At 40.5% G+C, this 23,884-nt stretch overlaps 1 protein-coding gene across 1 annotated transcript in view; it reads right to left on the bottom strand.

The window, feature by feature from the left end:
- The window catches only part of TNS3 (tensin 3), a 172,558-nt gene extending 151,662 nt beyond the window's left edge, over window positions 1-20,896 (bottom strand). Inside the window, exons 1-5 of the mRNA XM_065398054.1 lie at window positions 20,747-20,896; window positions 16,969-17,019; window positions 15,159-15,281; window positions 11,609-11,673; window positions 3,784-3,867 (exon numbers count right to left, since the gene is read on the bottom strand). Of these exons, the coding sequence (XP_065254126.1) occupies window positions 3,784-3,867; window positions 11,609-11,673; window positions 15,159-15,281; window positions 16,969-17,019; window positions 20,747-20,896 (473 nt within the window). The remainder of the gene's footprint in view (window positions 1-3,783; window positions 3,868-11,608; window positions 11,674-15,158; window positions 15,282-16,968; window positions 17,020-20,746) is intronic.
- Between the last annotated feature and the right edge of the window lie 2,988 nt (window positions 20,897-23,884).

The following is a 23,884-nucleotide window of genomic DNA, read 5'->3' as shown; positions in this document are numbered from 1 at the left end:
AAGGAAAAGATTGTTGTCATAATCCCAGGGAAAATGATCTTCTCGTCATTATGAATATAACTAATACAAGGGGTCATATAATTGCTTCATTTAGCCTTGGAGTTAAAGTGGAATAGAATAATCTGCATCAAAATATGAAGAGAAGCTTCTGTTTATCAAGTTTTTCAATTATTGGCAAGGATGTTGCTCTAATGGGTAATATTTGTACTATAAATATTTATTAGAGAATATTCCACCTAACAGCTTTGAAAAGGAGATGCATGGGTGACTCAGGAGGCTGGTAAAGGTCACTTTCAGCCCAGTACATATTAACCGTGACTCAAGTTGCTACCAGTCAACAGCATTCTGGTAGTCAGAGTGAAATGAGTCCAGCTCAATTCCTAGTGAACTGGTCTGCCCATCAATAAAGCCACTAGAGCAGGTGCCCTTTTTGTAAGTGTGCACACATACCACAAGTTGTTTCATTCCCCCTAAACACCCTAAGATAGTTTCCCTATCTCTCTTGCACTAACACACAAATGGCTGGCAGGACTAACATCTGACATTCAAGTAAAGCCAGTTTGTGCTTAATACATTGGAGGAATTGTTCAAGAATAATTTATCCTTGTGGTGATATGAACCTCCTCACAGGAAAGCAAAGGTCAATGAGACTTAGGGTTATTTGCTCTGTAATTGCCTTTCTCACTTAGGGAAGTTTTACTTTATAACTGCATTTCTTCCCCGCATAAGTTTCTCATTCTGTACCCTATATCCCTTCCCTTCTTTTAAATACCCAGCTAATTTCCCCAAGATCAGCCCCATTTGTAAGAAATAAAATACACACATCCCATAAGTGGAATAAGATTAAAAAATAACAGTCCCTCTTGTACAAAAGACAAGGAGGGGCAAGATACATTCTTTCCTTTTCATTTTGCTACTGATTTCCCTGATTTCAAACTCCCCTTTTCGCCCCAAGTGGTATTAAATTAGTTTAATATTGCTCTTAAGAATAAAATATATATCATTAAAAAAACAACTAAACACACCCCATGCTGCAAATTAGGCTGCAGCAAGATGGGCAATATCACAGTTGTAGTGATTCTCCCTGACAGTGATAGTTCTACTGCCCTGAGTCTGGAGTTGTTGGGGTTATTTCTTTATTAGATTTGTTTTAAATACAAGTAGCAAGGGTTGCTTTAACACATGGCATTAGAAAAGGTCAATGTTGCTTCTTGTTTTCCTCCTCCAGGCTCTCTGGCAGTATTTGTTCAGTCAGCAGCATAAGTACAGGTTATTATATCTGCCTGGCTGCAAGAACTGGAGTAAGACGTTACTGCACTGATGGCACAAATTTTAACCCTTTTTCTTTCTCCCACCATGGGTATGTCTACACTGTAACTGCAGATGTGATTGCAGCCTGGGTAGGCATAACCATGCTAGTTTTAATCTAGCTAGCCCAACCTATGGCCTGTACAACCTATGCCGAAGCCCAAACCACTGTGTCTTCACTGCCATTTTAGCCGCACTAGCTAGATTAAAGGTAACACAGCCATGCCTACCCTGAGCTGGAATCACACCTGCGACTGGAGTATAGACATACCTGTTGTCTCCTTAATGACCTCAAAAGTTTATCCCCTTCTCTAATTTAAGTCCTGTTCCTCCAGCCAATGCATTCATTACTGCGTTTATAGCTGATTATTCAGCTGTTTACTTGATATTTTTGAGGAGATTAAACAATGAAGTTTAAAACACACACACACAATTCAACTTTCACATATAGAGGGCTCAAATCTGCAGTTCCTATTCAGGCAAAACTTCAGTTGAAGCCACTGAGAATTTTGCCCAAGTCCTGCAGGACTGGAACCCAAAGTGAGATTTCTCAGATTTTTGAGCCATGTGGCAGGTAGAAAGTGAATGTGTATTTTCATATTTTAAGATTCACCTAGATTATATATTCATAATCAATTGAATGTCAGTAAGGATCTGGACACCTGAATGTCCAGTAATAGCATTAGTAGGTAAGCAAGCTAAAATGGGGTTATTTAATTGCATACTTTAGAGGATCAGCTGGGATCAAGTAGGATTGTAAAATTAGCCAGGGGCATTATAGAGTTGTTTCACTTTCCTCTGCAATAACAAGCATTGGCCATTGCCGGAGGCACAAGAGGCCAGATTTAGATTATGGCATATCCTACATTTGTATGTTCTGTTGGCAAGAGGCAGACTGAGTACTGCAATCTGACAGGTTTCAGAGTAGCAGTCGTGTTAGTCTGTATCCACAAAAAGAACACCTTAAGCTACAGCCCACTTGAGACTAACACATTTATTTGAGCCCACGAAAGCTTATGCTCAAATAAATGTGTTAGTCTCTAAGGTGCCACAAGTACTCCTGTTCTTTTTGAGTACTCCAGTGTTGTACAAATCAGTAGTAAAAAACAAAGAAGCTAATTCCACCCCTCAGGAGGTGAATTAGTGCCTCGCAGAGGCCCTTGGAGAAACTAAACAAATATTCCAGAAGAGCATGTCAGACCAAACCCTGCATCATACAGGTATTTTATTTTGGCTTTAGGGCTTGCACACTGTACGTGCAAGCCAGCAGCTACTGAAACTTCCTGTCAGCATGGCTGTAACAACTGCCATGAGGCACAGGTCACAGATTCTGTTGTGAGGCCTGTTGGTTCTCATGGAAACTTATTTGCAGAAGGGAGAGACTTACAAGTCAGAGTTGTTTATACTGCAGAAGGCATCCTGTTGGGAGCATTGAGACTGTCTCATTCCTTCTGCTCCCACGGTGCATGCCTCTGTGTCCTGCAGGTGCCATTTACAAGTGTCACATTTTAATAATGCAAGGTTTATTTGCAGACATGGAGCCGAATGGATAACAAGCTCCTCAGGCTAATTTTTTTTTTTTTAAGTTTATTTAAAGACTCATGGGACTGTTATTTTTCATGTCAACAACAGCTGTGTAGGTCACTGGATAGGTCCATCAAGGCACTGGGAAAGCCTTTCCCAATCAGAAACAGAGCTAATTTCCTGACCTTCATTATTACTATATGACTTTGTTCTTTTTAATTACTGAGGAAGCCTTTTTTTCTTTAACAAAGTGCTAAAATTGTTACATATCTGTTGATGAAAGGGAAGGGTAATCAGCGATACCAAATCAAGTCCCTGTGTAGATATTTTACACATCCAAATGAAGATTGGTGCATGAGAGTATAACAATTACCTAGTAGGCATTTTCCAGCTGCTCCCTTCTTTTCTGGTACTGAAACATCCACTAGTTTAATCCTAAATTGCACAGATGTCCACACACATACCTCAAGACCATTTCACATCCCAAAACATCAACTATCTGCTCTAAGTAATGTCTCACCCTCACTTATAGAATAGACAGCGTATATAATAGTGTAGTGTGATATAAAGATTTTATTGTCATGACTCAGATGGCCATCCCAAACAATGTCAATAAAACCTTTATATCACACCACACCATCATGTACTCACTAAAATGTCATATGAGACAGAAAAACTAGTTTACATTTCTTTTACGGAGGTTTTAAAGTGTATTGGGACTGCTTTGTTGCCTAGACATAATGCAGTACAAACACATATAGATGAAACCTTTGTACCATACCAAAATATTATCTATGTGTATATAAATACATCCAAACAGAAAGAGAGAGAGAGAGAGAGAGAGAGAGTGTTGAAGTGGGAGAACCTCAGGGAAATGTCCTCCACTGGATAGTAAGGAGAAACTATGGCATTTGCGTATTTAGTAATATAAATTAGATACAAGTTAAATACCTTTTTTGGGATGGCTGCATTAAAGTTGAAACTTTATCATCGAAGAATTTCTTCATAGCAAATCTGTCTAGAGCCTGATCAGCGCTATCAAAACAAAGAAGTAGATACCATGTTATTCCATTTGGGGATGGTCGTGGTTCCACAGGATCAGTGCTATGCCCCACCTTTGGAACAGTCTCTTGGAGAAAACCCTTCAATGTGCCAGACCCAAAAGGAGTCTCATTTTTCCTCCAGGGTCAGCCATGTGGACTCATCACCTCCTTAGACTGAGCCTCGGGGGATCCCGCTCTCCTACTTCACACCTGGGATAGACTCCTGATAGAGACTTGTATGCTCCTCAGAGATTAATGCACCTCACCAAGCATTTGCAGTCAAACAAGCAGTGTTGTCAAAACAGTAGGGTTTATTAGTCAACCACAATATAGGAAGTCCTTAGTTTAGCATAGAGAATGTCTGTTACAGCTTTCCCCCTATTCCATTTTGTTTCTTACAGCTGTCCCCTTACTCCATTTTGTTTTTGTTCTCCTCCTGTGGCTGCCCCTCCCTGGCTGTTAAGTTGTTTACCAGGGCCACTGCCCTTCTCAAAGGGAGGGCCCCTTAAGTTGTTTACCAAGAGCCATTGCCCTTCTCAAAGGGATGGCCACTTGTGCTACGTGCTAAGTGGGACTACTGCCCTGTTCAAAGGGTTGGTCCTGTTATCACCTTGTTAAACCTGGGCTCGGTGTAGGGTAGGCAATGTCCAGAGCTGCAAGACCTAATGTGTTTTTAAGATCCTGGGCATGAGTCATAGGCCTCATGTGCTTTTGAGTCCTGAGGTGGGAACTCACGCCTATGGTCCAGGACTCTGCCCAGGCATGTCTCTATGCTCACCTGCAGTTTTTCCCTGTATCTCCTCCCCTGTGACAGAAGGAGCCTATCAGGATTACTGGTGGGGAAACTGCCTGAGATTGCCTTTAAGAACAGGCATTTTTGAAACAAAGATCAGAAAGGTTCCTGCATTGCTACCTGGTCTGATCAGCCAGGAGTTCTGGGGGGTCCTTTCTCCGCTCTCGTTTTATTTTTGAGCGTACCCCCGTTTTTAACACCCCCCCCCACGAAGAACGAATTGCTGCCTGAGAGACCTCCTGATTATCAAGACCGTACCGAGCCCTCCTTGCTTCTTCTGATGTTGTTGCTGCTTCTGCCTTTGCTGCTGCCTTGGGGACTGGTAAGAATCCCTCTGTGAAACTTTCTATACTTTTATTACTTTAGCTGCTGGCTCTGTTTCCCCAGCACACAGACTAAAGCTAAACCTTGGTCTGTGTCTTAAAACCTCTCTTAAACTCCTTGGTCTGTATCTGTAATCTGTTTCTTGCTTTGCAGCGCCTTTGCTGCTAGAAATAAGCCTGTGCCTTCCTGGACTGTATCCTGGGCTGCCAGCTTGCAGCCACCACTAGTTAAATCCCCCTCCCCCCTTGGAGCTGTATCCTGGGCACACACCACTCTGCCCTCTGGAACTACCCCTAGTATAAGGTGCACCCATTAGGTTAGATTTTGTCTTTCAGTCTAGATAAATTGTAATTTCATTTTGCATAGCTGTAGTTAAGTTAGGTTTAGAAAATTGCTTGCATTGTACCCTGTAAGTTAGGCTTAAAGAATTGTTGCATTGTGTTTTGTTACTTGCTAATTTGTGTAGTTTTGGTTAAGTTAAATCATAGATAAGATTTTGCTGTGTTTTGTATAATTGTCTCTCTTCTGTTTAAACTTGCAGCCTGTCTGCTCTCTGTGTCTCCCTGAGTTTAAATCTCCCTCCACCACGTGCTCCTCTTCCCCCATCCCCCAACCTCACTTCTCTACCACTTTCTTTCTCTCTCTCTCTCTTTCTAGCGTAAAACCCCATTGGTCACCCCTTTTCTCTCTAACACACCTCACATTTTACATTTACACCACTGTGACACATTTTTTACCTAAAGTTGTTGGTTATTTAACACATTTTACCCATACTGTTAGTTGGTTATATGCTGCTGTGACACACTCTTTACATAGAAATTGTTAGCTACCTGTTACATTTACACTTCAGTGTTAATTGGTTACCAACTGTATTGTACCCCACTGTATTGTACCCCACTATTGAACCCCCCTATCCCATTACTAGAAGAACCCCCCCATCATTGTCTATTGTAAACACCCTATACACCCCATCCCATCGTATTTCATTGTTAAATTCCCACCACTTCCTTTTTCCTTTAATAAAGAAATTAATTGGCACCCCACCTGTGTGGTAATTGCTCCCCAAGATCCCATATACCTGCTGGCAGGGACAGAGAACTGAAGGTTAAAGCATAGCCCCAAGTCCATTCTGGATAGCCCAGAGCCCAGACAAGCTGTAGTGAACCCCATTGTTCAAGCTCTGTCTGTCTTTTGGTCTGACCTCCTTCCTCAGATTCCAGGTGAGATCCCCGACTTCTTCCAGCAGCCAACTCTTATCCTCCCACCTCTCCAGTCCTTTGTTCTCAAGCTGGGGAATTGTGCTGAGCTTCCCTGCTGAGAGATGGAGAAATCCATCTCCCTCTGGGCCATTGGTTGCTAGGAGTCAATATGCTGGTGACTGGATTTGCCATTGTCTTTTTGGATTCTCCACTGATATGGGGTCAGCCTCAGCCAGTCCTTTTCCAATGACTCCTTCAAGCTCAGACAACTAGGCGACATTCATACCTACATCTCTTAGCCTGCCCTGAGAGCAAACACTCATTTTTCACCCACAGGGTAATAATGCAACATATAGGGAAATCTGAGGCACACATAAGAATCATAAAAGTCATTGCCAAAAATTCCTACTTCATCACAGGATTATCTTGGAAATGCAGCGGTTTACAGCTTGAAATGTGCCAAACTACTACAAAATGCCTTCAGTGATTGCCAACCCACCTGCTCACAGGTCAGGTTGGGATAGTTTTTCCACTGCCACCTTTTAATTCCACTCCAAAGGCAGTTTCCTCCCTGAGACAAAGCACCTACTTCTCATGTTTAATTATCAGGATTTTGCATTTCTTACACGAATATGCAACATTTGCAATGCAATAGATTTAGCCACGCCCAGGATGCACAATGAACAACTTGCCACAATTTGCTTTTAGCCCCATCAATACAGCTTTCTCTGTGAGCTGCATAGGAGGGTACCTGTATTCCTCTTTTATATTATGTCCCAAAACCTACAACAGCTAATACTGAAGAGAGGGGGGCGGGGAAAGCATCAGAGTTCTGACTGAACTAACAGACATGAAATTACTCTAAGGATTTACTCAGTCCTGGTTTCTTGCTATCTGGTTTACCAGGAGAGGGTGTGCTACAGAAGCAGAACAATCAGGCCTTGGGAAAGAAGTGCTTTGTGCCAGTCAACCATGAATCCCCGGAGATGATTATGGAGCAACAATGGTAGGCTGTGAAAGAAGTTTGGTTTTATTTTTGTTTAAGATGAGAGTGGCTCTAATGTGGATATTGGGCATATGGGAAGAGAAGGCAGAAAAGCACAGAAAAAATGGGGTCCTCAAGTATCAGACAGAAAACCATGACGATCCCAGCTCCCAAATGAGGGAGACCGTTCCTAATTATTTGTTCCCAAGTATCAAGTTGTGCTCCTTTTGCTGTATATGGGACAAATACATTATCATCATGAGAGTAAATGGATCTGGTAACTGATGCTAATTAACATCCGTGTATAAGGTCTGAAATAACTAGACCCCACGGAACCACAAGTTAAAATCCCATCAGAGTTGGCTTAGCCATGTCGAATCTTCATAGAAGACTTTAAAAACTAAGGAAACCCCCAGTTGCCTTCAATGGATGTTGGATCAGGTCCTGTCTTCTCTTCATTGATATTAAAGATCCCATGGCACTTTCCAGAAAAGGACTGCACAAAATTTTCACCTCCTTCCCTACTCCCTGCCGCTTTGTACTAATTGATTTGTTGCCCTCCACCAAGGAGGTGATTGCATTTCATTGCTGCTCTATGTGCATAGTGTCAAACGCTTTGGGGTAAGAGGTATTAAATTACATTATATTAGTGGGCACACACACACACAAATCACCATTTTATGGCATAAAAACAATGAGGAGTCTGGTGGCACCTTAAAGACTAACAGATGTATTTGGGCATAAGCTTTGGTGGGTAAAAACCCCACTTCTTCAGATGCATGGAGTGAAAATTACAGATGCAGGCATAAATATAAGGACACATGAAAAGAAGGGAGTTACCTTACAAGTGGAAAATCAGTGTTAACAAGGCCAAATTTTATGGCTTATTATAAGACAACCTGATTAACACTGAACTCTCTTTTTATTCTTTGTTAAAGGCTGTACCTATTGTTCCATCAAGTTTTATGTAGAATTTCTATTCCTTTCCTTTGGGAGTTCTGCTTAAAAACACGGATTAAGTGATTTAGAGGCTTGTGGAAGAAATCTATTCCTTCCATGGCTATCTACTGCTGAATCACATACATGATCATTTTAAAAAATGACTAGTTGCTGTGTTCTCCCCCATGTGACACTTATTTAAAGTGATACATAAATACACATTCAATTGTTCTTCACATTTCAAATTCATCTTAATTGGCAAGACAGATGTTCAGTGTGTTTTGCATTATACATCCTCACTAGTCATGCCACCAGGGATCTGAGCATCAAACTCTCATTTTGCAAAGGATTATTTAACCTTATCTGGAAGAACAAAGCTTAACATCTATTAGAGAGAGCATGGTTTACCCCAGTTAAATATGGCTGCACGTAATCTTTCTTGAATTAGAAAACTGGGCATTCATGACCCAGACAACAAAGGCATGGCAACCATACAAGTGTTGTCACAGAACTTTTTTTGTTTTCACTTAGACAAACACTTCAGGAAAATTAGGGATAATGTTTCCTCCCCTAGCTGAGGCATATTCTGGGCTCTGGGCCGGGCTGGTGGTGGTGGTGAGGGGGCTCGGTCATAGATGTAATTTGACTTCTATTTTGGGTGGGCAGGGGCCAGCAGGGCATGAGCCAGCTCCTCATGGTGGGGTCCATGAAGGGAGTGCCACCTCCACCCCCCAACTCACCTCAGCAGGCCACCCACCCGTCTGGTTTGTGTGTATGTGTGCGTGTGTGTGTGTGTGTGTGCAACCAAAAATTATAACTCAAAGCTGGGAGACTCAGCTCACAAAGTTTGAAAACAGCTCAAGGTGCAGGGACTGGGTAGCTAGGGGCTGTGTGCAGGCAGGGGGGCAGCTCAGGGTGCAGGGAGGGGTAGCTAGAGGCTGTGGGCGGGCAGGGGGTAGCTCAGGATGCAGGGAAGGGATAGCTCGGTGCAGGGAGAAGGGTAGTTCAGGGTGCAGGGACAGAGGTAGCTAGGGGCTGTGTGCCAGGAGGGCTCCCCTGCGGTCCCTGTTCCCCGAGGGTTCTGCCAGCCATGGGGCAGAGGCTCCCGCCCAGGCGGCTCTTACCAGCTGTGGGAGCAAAGGGGGCTGGGAGCTGAGGAGCAGCTTCGTCCCCCTGCAGCAGCAGGAGATGAGGGAACGCCACTACTGCTTGCTCCATGGCACCAGCCAGAGCAGCAGCTGTCCTGTACTGCCCGGCTCTGGCTTCCCGCCACTGACCTGACCAGGGGGCAGGGAGAGAAGGCGGTGGAAGGGGTGTGTGTGGAGTTGCCATGCTCTTGCAGTGTAGTTTCGAGTGGGGAGGGGGGACAACACCCCCGTGCCTCCGAACTCTGCCCATGGGGTCAGTGCTTCTGCCCCGGGGGGAGCACCAGGGCTCGGGGCTTCAACCCCACAGGTCCTGGCTTCAAGCCCCATGGGAGGTGCTGGGGCTCAGGCTCTGGGTTTTAGTCGCCGAGCCCCACGGCCCCCCCGTTGAGAACCGCTGCTCTAATTCGTTTCCTGAAACACCATTTAAAGAGTAAAGAATGCTAAATTGTCACCCCCAATATCAACAGCATCAAATTACTATTTTATAGCAGTAAAGAGACCCAGTGAGTAGAGCAATAAGAAACTAGCATATTTGTTTAATGAGTAAAATCAGAACAAAATAAAAAAAAATTGAGGAAGCCCCCAAAAAACATTTCCCCGAATATGCCATTTGTCACCAGTGCTAAGGATTTCTCACATAGCTTGGACCTGTTGACATATGTACAATATTGACAACCTAGAGATGACTGGGAACTTCCAAGAGCTCTTTCCCCCCCACAATTAAATTTAAATACAAGAAGCAAGATTTGGATGGGAGTTGCCATGTATCCTGAAATTCATAGGAAAGTTTCCAGTCTCAGATCCTGCAACCGAGTTGGAAGAATCCTGAATTTACTTCGGGGAGAATGCAACATCAACTGTCATGCCAGGACATCACACCATTGCATCAAGATGTCACGTTGTTGTGTCAGGACACTACTTTGTGGTTTCTTGAGGAGATGCCATAATAATTTGGTGTAATATCACAACACAGATATCACAACACAGCACTGCAGTATCCTCATGACAACTCTTTTGTCCCACAGGATTAAGGTAGGTGAAGTGTTGGTAATCCTTGTCCTGAAGATTAGTTATTCCAGAAACAACTGTATTACTTCATTTTCTAAAGTATACCATTGTACACAACGTAATTAGTAGCATTTCCTAATCATACTGGGTTATTTATCTGAGGACCAGGTTAATGGGAAATATATTAGGTGAAATCATGGCTCCAATGGAGCCAATGCGAGTTTTCCATTGACTTCAATGGAGTCAGGATTTCACCCATTTTCCACAAATTGAACAGATAATTTGCAGTGCCAGGGCTAGATTCTAATCTTTGCCAGACTGATTTAAATCCAAAATAGCGTCACTGAGATCCTGCTCGAGTTATGGTCTCTGTGAATTACTTTAACAAATTTAAAGACAAGAATCTGGCCAATTTTGATTGAAAGGCAGAAGTAGAAAATTATGTGTGTTCTATTCTTCAGATAGTATTTACCAAATTTCATTTTTTTTTACAGACAACCAGAAATGCACAAATATCAAGCTCACACTGCAAATCAGTGGCAGAACCAGGAACAGAACCCAGGATTCCTGACTCCCTGTCCTTTGCTCTGGTAGATGCATGTTCCTTCTTAATGAGAGGTGACGAGATGGGGTTCTTGAGACAACCTCTTTATTAAGATGTGCTCTGCACTTTGGAAGAGTTTGGGGATCCCTGCTCTGGTGTGAATATTAGGTCCAGGTTCTTATAGCTTTATTCATAGTGAGTAGCACCTATATTCCAGAAGTAACTCCAGTAAGAGGAAAAATAGTCCAGTGGTTAGAATGCTAGTGGGGCCTGTGGGAATCTTGGGTTCAATTCCTGCTTTGCCACAAACATTCTGTGTAACCCCAGGAAAGTCACTTAGTCTCTCTGTGCCTCAGTCTCCTATCTGTAAAATAGGGATAATAGCACTTCCCTACCTCACAGAGCTGATGCGATGATAAATCCATTAAAGACTGTGAGATGCTCAAATATTACAGTGATGGTAGCCATGTAAGTCCATAATATGGATAGGCAGATTCAAATGGGGATTACTCATGGAGTAAGGTACTACTTCAATGAGTAAAAGTGGAAGGATCTGGTCCTAGTCCAAAGAAATGCCATTCATTTTTTTAGAATTTATAAAAGAGAGGCTTGTAACAGATTCTCATCCACCATGAATAATTTTGAGACACTTCAGCACCATCTGATTGAAACTGGCATGGGTGACAATCGGGCAACCATTGGTTACTGAAATGAAGGGGAAACTTTTAGGGTTTTCCCCCAGCCTTTAAAGATATATAAACACAGTAATTCATTTGCGTTGTTCATCTCTTACCTGGCAGAAACATTGGTGAAGTGCATATATGATGATATCACTACTCCTATCCTTCCTTTTCCACCCTGTAGGAAAAGAAAGAAACCATAGTTTCTATTATTTAGTATTTACATAGCACCATATGTGGGACTTTGCTGAAAGAAAAAGACATCAGTTCCATCCATTGTGCACATGATGGAATGCTGCTTCACTCAGGTCCTACGCTAAGTTGCAAACAACAATATTTGCATATTACTTTGGCAGTTCTGGTGACTACAGGAGCTCTGGTCTGTCCTTTGTTGCAGTGGTGGAGGAGAATGATGGTCAGTGGCTTTTAAAGACCTTTTAGTTGCAAGCTGGTGGACTTACCACATTGAAAATACCGAGTGAGACTTGGGTGTTGGGTATCCCACTCCTACTGAAACTCAGTAAGCATTGGTACCCAAACTGCTCTGGTGCTCTTTAAAAGTCCCACTCAACTCCTGATTGACCAGTAGCATGTCAAGAGCAAAGAGCCCAGATAAGCCATGGGCCAGCCACGCAGGACTTCTTTTTTTTTTTTTTTATTCAGGATTTTTTATATTTAATTTGAAATCAGAAATTAGTGGATTCATTTTTTTCCAGTTTTACCCTAAATAAAGCTTCCTGAAGTAAAGCCCATGAATCAGTTGTTTTATTTCCCTTTCTTTTTTACTACCTCTTACATAGAATGTATTTGTTATACATGGTATTTTTGTGTGTATACCAAGACAAAGCTATAAATTAAAATAAAGAAAACTATGAACAGCAGCAATAACATTCTATCACTTTTTGTTTTGGGCTCATCCAAGACAAGCCTAGACAACTTTGAAATTTCTGGCATGATGTGCTATAAACTATGAATTCCGACAAGTATCAGCAATTTTTTTTCTGACACCTGTGATTTATAATAACTACCGCTTAGTCTTTATGGAGTATTTTCATAATGTTTCGAAATCTTATTAAATAGTTTATATGACATATGTACAGTACAAATTGCTGATCAGTCATTCTGGCTAGTTTTAACATGCTTCCAGATTATTCAGCCAACACATTTTGGCTATATCCAGGAAGGATGGTGGTGGGAAGCTTTTAAGATCCCAGGGAAGAAATTCATCAACAGTTATTTTAGAGGGATTTATAACAAATACTCATTGGGACATTTTGTTTTTTACTTCTGGTGTAGTTGTGTTCAGAAAAGTATATATGTAAAAATTAGTCCAGCGTAGTGAAGATATCATTTCCTTTGTCTCTTCCTCATCATGGTGCTGTCATCAGACAGCCCTGCCTGGAGCACCCTTCTGCAGCAGGCTGCAGCACGGCATGTGCCTGCCTCAGTTTCCCTTTCAGGTAACCCAAGGACTCCCCATAAGGCTCTCTTGCCTCAATAATATCCTTCTTTGGGGCTAGTTTACTACAAAAACACTGTGCAAATAATCCAAAACATAAGTCTCAAAACAGTCCATTTATCACCCCAGTGCATATAGTCCTTAAAATCTCATGACATGATTCTCTCCATACCACACCTAGGCTCCTCATCAGTCCTCTTCAGATCCTCTGCCAGGACAGCCACCCCAGCCCTCTGAGCTGGAGTTTAACCCCAATCATCACAGCAGGAACCTCCACAGCCTCTTTGCTGAGAGATCACCCTCACCAGGGGAGCATCACTCTATTCCCTAGCCCAATCGCTGTTCTAGCCAGCAGGCAATTCTCCTCTGCCGCTGTTGCTGTCGCTGCCTTCAGTCCTCCAGCCCTGGCTCACTGGCTTGGAGCGGACAGCTGTTAAACCACTCTTGCTCTCCTGCCTTTAGCCTTCCCCTAGGAAGCACCTTCAGGCTCTGGCAGCTCTCATCTCCTGCCAATCTCTGCCTCCCTGGCAGCCTCAACTCATCACATCTCATGTTCTCAGATTCTGGTCCTTCATAGGCCCCAGGTACTACCCCGCCCTCTTTCTTGGCCAAATGGGAGCACTTGTTCTGGCACAGGGGAGCTAGACCTGCTTCATTTACTGGAGCAGCCCATCCTGTTACAGGCCCCAATTAAGGCTCCAATCCTGCAAATGACAGGAAATCAATGGGACTCCACACAGGCACAAAGTTTGCCCATATGCTATCAACTGCAGAACTGGGAGGAAATATCAGTGGGAGTTTTCCAGTGATTTCAATTGAAGCAAGATCAGGTCCCATATCTGATTAATTTACTGTCAACAAATACCAGCACTGCAAAGCCAGTAAGACTCTAGATGTATTTGCCATCAACAAACCTGCCAACTCACTTCTGATCTCAGGAATATTTACTTTATCTTTATTTCTCTTCTCAGTGAACAAACACTGAGAAGGGAAAACATTACACAACAGTAACAGCACATTAGAGTATTGCAATTATGCAGTTAGTTAGGACCTGTCAGAGCCTGGGCGGTCCTGAGTGCCCTAATTTCCCACTGGCTACAATGGCAGTATTGGATAAATTCACAACAAAATTTAAGTGTTGAGACACTGAGTGTGAAGACATCTAACTTTTAGGAGCCCAGAAAATCTATGGGATTCACAAAGCCTGAGTTAGGTGCTCAGGCTCCCTGTACAATGAATTGGGAGAGATGGGTGCCACAGAATGGGATTCACAGAAGCCAACATGCTGGGCAGTTCTCAGCCTAAATTAGCCAATGGGAGATGCCGACAAGAGGGGTGTGTGCTAAGCCCTGCCCCCTCAGGGAGTTCCGTGCCTAAATCCAGGCTGTAGGCAGATGCCTCCTTCTTCCTGGGATTCTTAGCTGTGAACTTTCTCTGGGTGTGCACAAATTTAGGCACCGAGCAAGTTTAGTTCACCTTTCAGCAGAAGCTAAGTGAAGTTTTGTGAATGTCAGCGGGGCCTGATTCTGGGATTTAGGCACCTAAAGTGGCAGTTAGGTGCCTAAATCCTTTTGTGAATTTATCCATATGTCTATACAATATTATTCTAGTCCAAACGGAATGAATAATGTTATCCGTTGTAATCACTGTATGATATATTCAACAACAAAGTACCCAATTTTCAACTTGGGCATCTAAACTGGGTGCCTAAATCCCAGAGATGGAAAGTCAGATGTGCATTTAGGTGACCAAATGCCCACTTTAGGCAACTAAGTAGAGATTTGGACATCTAATGTTTGTGCTCTTAGTGCCTTGATTCAATTGACTAATGGTGATTCTCTGAGGTGCTGTGTGCCCTCAAAGTCCACTAAGGTAAATGAATGTCATATACTATAAGAGGATCCTCAAAAGTTTGACAAGGAGATGGACTAAATACACTCAACAATGGTGTTCAGCTTTGATATATATACACCTCACTACATATTACTTCTAAGCATACAAGCCTGGATTTATCAGGCCAGAGCACTGGCTGGTCTAACTCGGCATAGTTAATGGCTTTAAGCCCCTTTATATCAGCTAAGCATCTGGCTCATTATGTTTTCAATATTAAAACGGCTGCAAAACTGTTAATTATAACTTTTCTTGTTATGATAAAGTATAAAAAATTGAACGTCATAAATACACTCACTACATTGCACACTTACTCTGCAATGGATCACCACCACATGCTGAGGGTCGCTGTTCAACCATGATTCCATAGCCTTGCAGATGGTGCACATCTTATCAAGGGGAGGTGCATGAAGGTCAGGCCAACCCACATCCATAATCTGGAATCAAGCAAAACCACTTCATTTTCCATTTACAAGGTACTCTTTAACATTATTATCGTATACAATCCTACGCCAAAATGTGCTGTGATGGTAAAGGTTCCTGCTATTTTCTAACAGAAAAATCTGTGCTTCACGGAACCATGGTGATATTTCATTATTTAAAATGCCTTTTTGTCATATAAACAAAACATCTTTACAGACCTCCCAAAACAGCAGGGGGAGGAGGGATAAATTATGATTATTATTAGCATACATGAGCTTTCCATGCAAGTATTAACAAATCTTATTCAACACTACAGCTGACTGAGAATTTTTTTTCCAAAATGTACTTTGATTAATCAAAACTGAAACTCTGTGTAGGAAAGGGTTGGCTTTGTGAAATTTCCCATTGAAAAAAAATAAAACAGTTGTCAAAATGTCCCACTTCAACATTTTCTAAACAAAAGTTCTGGAGTTTTTTTGGTTCAAAATTAGTTTTCATTTGGAAATTCATGTTAATTCATAGTAAAAATAAAATAAAACAAAATAAAATAAAATAATAGGTCAAAATACAAGTCTTTAGAAATTGTTGAAACAAAATGTTTTGATTGATCCAAACTTTTTTTTTGGTGGTGGAGGGGAGAGGAGGAGGGAGTTGGTTTGTGAAAATATCAGACTTTTCATCTTGATTTGGGATAGGAAAAAATTTCAAAATCTTAAAATTTCCTGGGATAGGAAAACGGTTTCCTTCCCAGCTCTATTAATAACCTGTATTTCCTGCCTTTAAAGGAACTAGTTTTCTTTTGGTCAACTTCTCATCATTATCTGTGTATTTATCTTGTTCAAATTCCAAAAATAGTAAGCCAACTAAATCCTACGCATTCATTAACATGTGATAAAAACTGCCTGTGTGTTAAAAGATCAGACTTCAAATGTCTTAACTATGTTTTCTCAGCAGTAATCTGAACCCCTGCTAGGTCCAAACAATGTTGCTGCTGTGACTGTAGGTCTGTGATGGTATGGGCCAAGGGTGGCTGTTGAAAGTTGAAAGTTTGGCTGTTGAACCTGCCAAAGTTCTTAAACATGGGAATGAGCTCAAGTCCCAGACATATATTCAACTCCTTACACCTACCATCTCACTCCAAAGAAAATGTTATAACAAATGAAGATAAAAATGGGGGGCGGGGGGCTATGAGGCAGAACAAAGAAAATGCCAACAACTTTTGTTCTCCTAATTACATTGCCATTGTTCACAGATGCAATTATGAAGAGAGGAAGGCAAATCCACAAAACATGAGGTTATGTTGAACTGTGAGTTCATCAATTTCAGTACATTAAGGTTTACATAGCAAAGGAGCATTATATGGCCATAAATATTCCATGGGCACACATATAATGTAGACCTGACATTAAAACCATAGAAATCAATGGGAAACTTTTCATTGACTTCAATGGACTTTGGATCAAGGTCTTATGTGCAAAGCCAAAGAAAACAATGGAAACAACTTTGTAAAGCATAGACCTGACATGCAAGAAGTCACAACACTCAAAATTAAAGGGGAGGCGTCTTTGGTTTTCTAAACTCTTCCTAAAATTGTCATTTCATTGTGTACATCAAAGCTTGTATAGTTTGAAGGCTCATGGCAGCCCATTTATGCTGTATTTAAGTCTAGCAAGTGAGGTATGTTATGATCAAAACCAATACCTTTGGGTTAAGCTTGGTAAGGTCATATCTTTTTTCAGAAAGGTTTAACACCTGTTCAAGAAGAAGAAAAAAGAAAAAGTATGAGATCTTGATGTTTAATTTCTTTTGTGGTAAATCACTGTATCCAAAATACATTATAAGAAAGTTAAATGACAGGGGAGGGCCTTCAGATTTTTCAGTCACTTAAGATAACCAAATTATTAGCTGAAGTTAGATAAGTTTAGCATTTGCAGTATTCGGGGTATTTCCCATAGTAAATTCAGGAAAGTATAATGGGAAACTACATATGCTGAGGAAATGTATGTAACAATTAAATTTTTCAAATTATTATAGTCATTATATATAATGTAAGATTATAAATACTATTATGCCTTATGCTTAGCAATCTTATTATACTACAAGAGTTCCTCTGATTCCTACATTGTGGGTTGTTTTTTTGGTTGGTTGGTTGGTTTTAAAGAATTGAGCAAGATTTTTAAAAAATGGGTGCCTAAAGACAGGTTCCTAAGTCCATTTTTAGGCACTTAAGTGCCTTGACTTTCAAAAATACTGAGCACCCAAAGAGATCCCATTAAAGTGGAAATATTGGCCATATATTTTTCTTATGTGAAAATATTTTGATATTGAAATAAAGGTAAGAGAAACTGTTAAGTTTAAAACTAGTTCAATGTATGTACCAGTTGATCGTGATTAACAACCTAAAATAGTTGTTTTCTTGAGAATTATGCTGTTCCTATGTGTTGGTACAGTGCCTTGCAATTTTTAGGGAGTATTACAACATACATAAATAATAAAACTATTAATAACAATGTGCACTTTAATAGAATAAGTGTAAAACTTTGCTTATATACTATGAAATAATGTATGCATGTGCATTAATGAATATGTCACTAATGATACATATATAATGTTCTTTTCTTCTGAAGGATTGTGTGTTGTGTTTATATTTTGAAATTACTGATGAAAAATAGCACTTATTTAGGGACAGGACTGTGGTTCTTTTGTTATGATGAAATCTGCATTTCTTTGTATTTGATATGATTTTTTTTTATTTTGTAGGAGGTATAAGATTTATGATTCCTTAACTATTCATTTTCTGGTTTTTAAGAGCTTGGGTGTTTTAAGGATGTGATAGATAAGTATTTGTTGTGGAAAGATATTGTCAGTGCAATTGCACTATGTACAAACAATACATCAGCCCAATATTGTTTCCTTGGTCACTGAGAAGATTCATTGCTGACAAGGCTGTCAATATAAGACACCCTTTCTATTGGTTCTTTCTTTTCTCCCTAGACCCAGTGATTCCTGATTCATGTCTAGTTTTCAAATAATGGCAATTCCTTACACATTTTATTATTTCTGCCTTTGAAACATCCTTGTTGCGTGAGCCTGTCAAAATCTATTAGTGTTTATAAAAACTTATTGTCATGGAACTCTACCAGAGCACTGTACGTGAATTTGAAAACATCACTGAGGTTGCTGGGGGATAGTTACTAAAATCTACTTATGTTTGGAATTTTGTGATATCAGGTGATTTCACTGAGCTGACAAAGGGGGACACACAAAAAAGTTAGACACTTCACAGAAATTTTAAAAGTGCCATTTTTGAACTCTTTTAATTTTAAAAAAGTACTTTATTTTTTCAACCATTTTAGAACAAATTTTATGGATACAAAGTAGGGCCAAAATCAGCCTTAGCTAGGGAGACGCTATCAGCTCTCCATATTAATTACAGATGTGCAGAGCTGGGACTAAAACTCCAGTCTTCGATCTCCAAGACACAAGTCTCTGCTACTTGAGCTAAAGAAAGAGGGCTGTAACTGTTAACTATAGAAGAACCTTCCCTGTTCTTTCCAATATGCAACAACTGAATAGAGGACAACTTGCTCATGCAAACATACAATACTCCATCCTGGCCCCCGTTGACATTAATGGCTAAAAATTCCCATTGGCACTAATGACAGCAGAATGGTGCCAATAACTCATAAAGAAATCAAAGGGAGAAAGATTGGGCTCAAAACTACCCCCAACAAAAAGCATTTATAACTTTGCTTACATTTCTACAAATACAGGCTCTGTTACCATCTGTCTTGGATGGTTTAGACACAACAAATCCTGCATCTTGGCAGGGGGGTAGATTATATGACCTTTGTGGTCCCTTTTAACTCTATGATTCTACGACACAAGAATGTGCTTAAGCATGTGTTTAACTTTAAGCACGTTAGTGCTCTCCATGACTTCATTGGGACTATTCACACGTTAAGTGTTTTGCTGGATTGGTGCCATAGCTGGAATGCAAATTTTCAAGGATATTAAACGATATAGAAAATTTGAAGGGGTTCAAAAAAGCCATTTTTGAAACAGAGGGAGACAAAGAAACCTTAGACAAAAGTGGTAATTTTATAACGGACTATAACTGCAAAATGGGTTGCCAAATTTTCTTCAGACTTTGCAAATACATTTTCCTTTATTTCCAGAGCAAATCTGGCAATTTTCCAACCAAACCAATATATTTCCCAAGCCAAAGTTATAGGAAGCCTAAACCAATTGGTAATTGTTGGCAAACTTAGCTATGGAGAGGTTATGGCCCTTTCCTAACACAAAATGGAATTAGTATAAATGTAACAGTGGATTTTTTTTGTGATGTGAACACATCTAATAAGAGTTAGATAGCTGGACCAAGACCACCAGCCTATTTCACGTATACCAAAATACAGCATCACATGACAATGACAGTTGATCTGGGCTGACTTTGAAACACTGACTTAGGTGAAATGCTTTGCAAAGCATTACAATTTTTGTGTCAGAGAGACCACTGGTTGGCTTACAGGAAAGTTGATGTGACAAAAGATTCATAATTGGTAGTACTGCAAGCACAGCCTGAGTCCAATCATTGCTATACAATGCAGTTGGGATAAATAAATGTGTTGTGAGTGAATGAATGCGGAGGGCTGGTGTTCTTGGGATGGAATAACAATGCAAGCTAGCTGCTGCAGTAATTTTACCCTCCTGAAGTTGTGGATTTATTCTAATAGTTTACACATGTCAGCTAAAAATAACTTCAATTAACAGCAGAGATTTTGGCCCTGATTTATAAGCACACAGAGAGAGACAGTGATACCACAGGGTTTAAATGTGCTAAGCAGAAAACACCACACAGCATGAGAGAATAACAGTTTTGGTCATCATAAAAGATCGTGCATGTGGAACCCATTAGAGGTTTGTCCGGGACCTTATATTTTTTAATAGAAAATAAGTAATGGGGAAAAAATGCATCTAAATTAAGTCAATGAAAGAGACAAAACACACTAAGAGCAACCTTTATGTGCTGTTTCACAATCAACAGTGGAGCCAGCCAAGGCGGGGGGAGGGTGGTCAAAGATCATCAGAACCCAAGTTGCAGCTGCTAGAAAAATGCATTCCATGGTGCGGCATCTGGATCTTGTAGGAATGAGTTTTACTCAGTGAGAACTATCCCTACAATTTTTCTGTTACAAATGAACATGATGCTCAAAGAGTATACTGCCTTGCCGTCAACAAGAAGGTGGCTTGCATCTGTTTCCTTGTTTGACTGAATGTAAAATGCTGGGCAGCTGTCACTTGCACTGGTGTAAATGTGAACTAGATAGGCTTTAGTGGAGTTACATCCAACTTACATTGGCGTAAGTGAGCCTATATTGGGCTCTGTTATTAAGGATATCAGATCAGCCATCGTACAGCAAATAGGGTAAAACTGAATTACACATAGCATATCCAAACAGGATTAATCTGCACTTACCAGGTAATTATCTCCATGTTTGGATTTGAGCATTCGGGTTACATCTTGCAGGTTGTGCACATATGTTTCCTCTGAACAGCTGGCAGGGAAGGATACAGCAATGATCCGCTCAGTGATGTAAGTCAGGTCAAGTTCATAGCCCTCCTCCATAATGTGATCAAAGTCTGCACTTCTGCGAAGAATCCGATGTGGCAGTTTGGGGAGCGGGGAGAAGGGTGAGTGTGACAAGAAAATAGAAAGTTAATGAGCAGAAATTTCATCCTGGACTCATACTAGGGAATCAGTCAGTATTTATGGTTCCTGATATTTTCATCGAAATTGTGGTTCATAAACAGCTTATAAAACAAAATTTATTCAGGTCTTTAAGCAACTGGCAGCTGGCCAAAAGAGAGTTCATTACTGTGCCACCTATAAAAGCCCAGGCCTATATATGCAGTGCTATGGAAAGGTAGAAAAATGAATACAATTGAATTTGTTCTATCCCCAACAGGAGAAAATCCAGGTGTTACAGACATGCAGAGACTCATGGCTGCAATAATCTCTCGCTCTTTCTTTGGGGCATCACAAACACTGTCTTTAAGTGGTCTCTAAAATCGCTCATGTATACAACATGATAAAATCTGCCCTAAGTTATACAGATATGAATTTAGAAACTGCATTAACTTCAAGAGAGTAAATGAAGTCAGAATTAGGTTTAGTTTCTCCAGTAGTTTGGCCTACAAGTACTTCTTCACTGTCATAAACAACTCATAGAAGCTATCCACATGTTTCTAATGAATAGAGTTAGAGGCATCCTTTTTGAATGCCATGTCCAAACAGGCTACAGAAGAAGCACTGGAGTTATAGCACATGTTATTTTGTTCTTGCCATTTATTTACTTTGAACATGAACCAAAAAGAACCACAGTAAAGAGTATGTAAAATATCCTTTCCTTCTCCTCACTGCTTTGGCCCAGGTTAATTGTGAAAAGGGTTGTTGCCATATAATGGCTAGTTAGCAGCTGCAGCTAAATAATACTTAGGACTTGTTTAGAGATTTACATCTTCAATACACTGCAAATACATTAATCCTCTTCACATGCTCGTGAAGAACATAGATTAATATTATTAACCCTATTTTATCTATAGACTTGCTCAAGGCCACACTGCAAGTCAGGGGGAAGAAGGAGGACTAGAAGTCAGGAGTTCCTAGCTCCCTACCAGTATTCAGCCCAAGAGAACAGGTGTCCACACTGTCAAACCTACCACCACAAAAGGGCACCCTTCTTGGCAGCATTTCAGTCGATAAGCTCTTTGGGACAGCTCTTCCTATGTCTGTAAAGTGCCTAACACATTTTAAGTGCTACTGTGATGCAAATAATAAGCTGAGTATTTGCTGGCCATGGAAAGTGAACTCTCTTACCCTTATGGTGGGTCCTTTTACTGGATTGGATTGAGGCACACTAGCAGAGTGGGATATTATCTTGGCCTGCAGCCTGTGAGCAATCTGGTCTGGATAAATAACTTCTGTGCTGTCAGTCTGTCACCTTTCATGAGTCCCAACTTTACTTTTGGTGAAAGACATCCCTGTGCAAAGGCCCAGGACAAAGTCTATGCAGAACTTAACTCCCACTTGGGCCCCCTGTAAAGGGTGAATTTTACCCTTAAAGAAAACAATCTGCCTTTAGATCTGTGTAATTAAAGTTGTATTGAAGAAGCAGCATGAAAGATAAATGAGAATAATACGATGCTTAAGGTGACTTGTGGTAGTTTTACCTGTAGGAAAATACTCAGCTTATCTGGTATTTTGCATATGTCCAGTAAAAGATCACTCTACAACCTTAACAAGAAAATGTTATGGCCTATGCCTTTCATAGACAACAACTGGAATGTCTTTATATATGACTTTAACCTGCCGAAGATGCCATGCATAGGAGCAATTAAAAACAGCACAACAGTACTGTGCGATAATACAGCAAAACCATTACAGAAATACTTACTGTGATACTTTGTCACAACAGAAAGATGAGCTTTTTGAAAAACTGCCGGAAGTCTGAAATAAACAAACCAACAGAGTGATCAGCTCAGTAATTTCCGTGGTACGACAAAATCAACATGGCTATTTCTTAATTTCACAAAATGAAGTTTCCCACTATGAAAAAAATAAGAAAATTCTTTTGTAATAAATAAATCCCACTTGCAAATGGGAAATCCCATTGCAATTTGTTGAAATTCAGGTGCTTAGTCACCTTAAGATCCTTTGAAAATCCCAGCACAAATTGCTAAGTGCATTTTGTATGGCTTCAACCAAAATGATACTTAAACTATTATGAGGCCCTCAAAAATAGTACAGCATCACCATGCTCCTCCTACTTTCCCAGCAATGATTTACAAGAGGACTCCCAACACATCTTCCTCCTATAGAAGCAAAATGAATTTATTCCTGTTTTGGATGCCTTTATTTTCATTACAGAACATGGTGTTCAATGACAGGCACAGAGGAAGGTGAATTTAATCACAAGAGTTGCATAGTGTTAATGCATCTATCTTTAGAGATCTGCCTGGGCAACCCAATGACAAATTCTCACAATACTCCTCCATCAACAGAATGGTAAACTACAGTAATAATGGGATCAAACAATGCTGCCCCCCCCCCATTTCTAGTCCATTGCCAAAATATGTCATGTCATAACATCATTTGAAGCCTGTTTTGACCATAATTTCAAACATAACGGAAATGTACTATGTACTAAACATTACCAGGGCATATCATAATCCTTACACAAACCCTTATTACTTCACACGAGTTGCTCCCCTGCTGAAAATGAAGGCTTGTTTGCCTTACACATTCAGAATCTCTGGTAGGGCTTAAATTGTTGCAGAAAGATTAGGGGAGTTTAAAGATTTGAGGTCTGGATTTCTATTTCTGGTGTGCTAGAGCCAGAGTTTTGGTACGAGCCCACTGATTGCAAAGATATTTCCTTGTTATCAATTGTTTCATGGAAGGGATGATATGAGCAAGAGGAATATGTTATGAATAACTCCCTTATAATTGTTACATATATGTAATATGCATAAATTAATTTAAAATAAAGTGGTCTTAATCAAATTTGCTTTGCAGGAAAATTCACACCTTGAGAGATGGCCCCTTCATTCTGTA

Source organism: Emys orbicularis, chromosome 2 (assembly GCF_028017835.1).
Source record: "Emys orbicularis isolate rEmyOrb1 chromosome 2, rEmyOrb1.hap1, whole genome shotgun sequence".
Taxonomy (NCBI): Eukaryota; Metazoa; Chordata; order Testudines; family Emydidae; genus Emys; species Emys orbicularis.
Note: the sequence above shows the minus strand (reverse complement) of the source record. Positions and strands in the feature narration are given on the sequence as shown.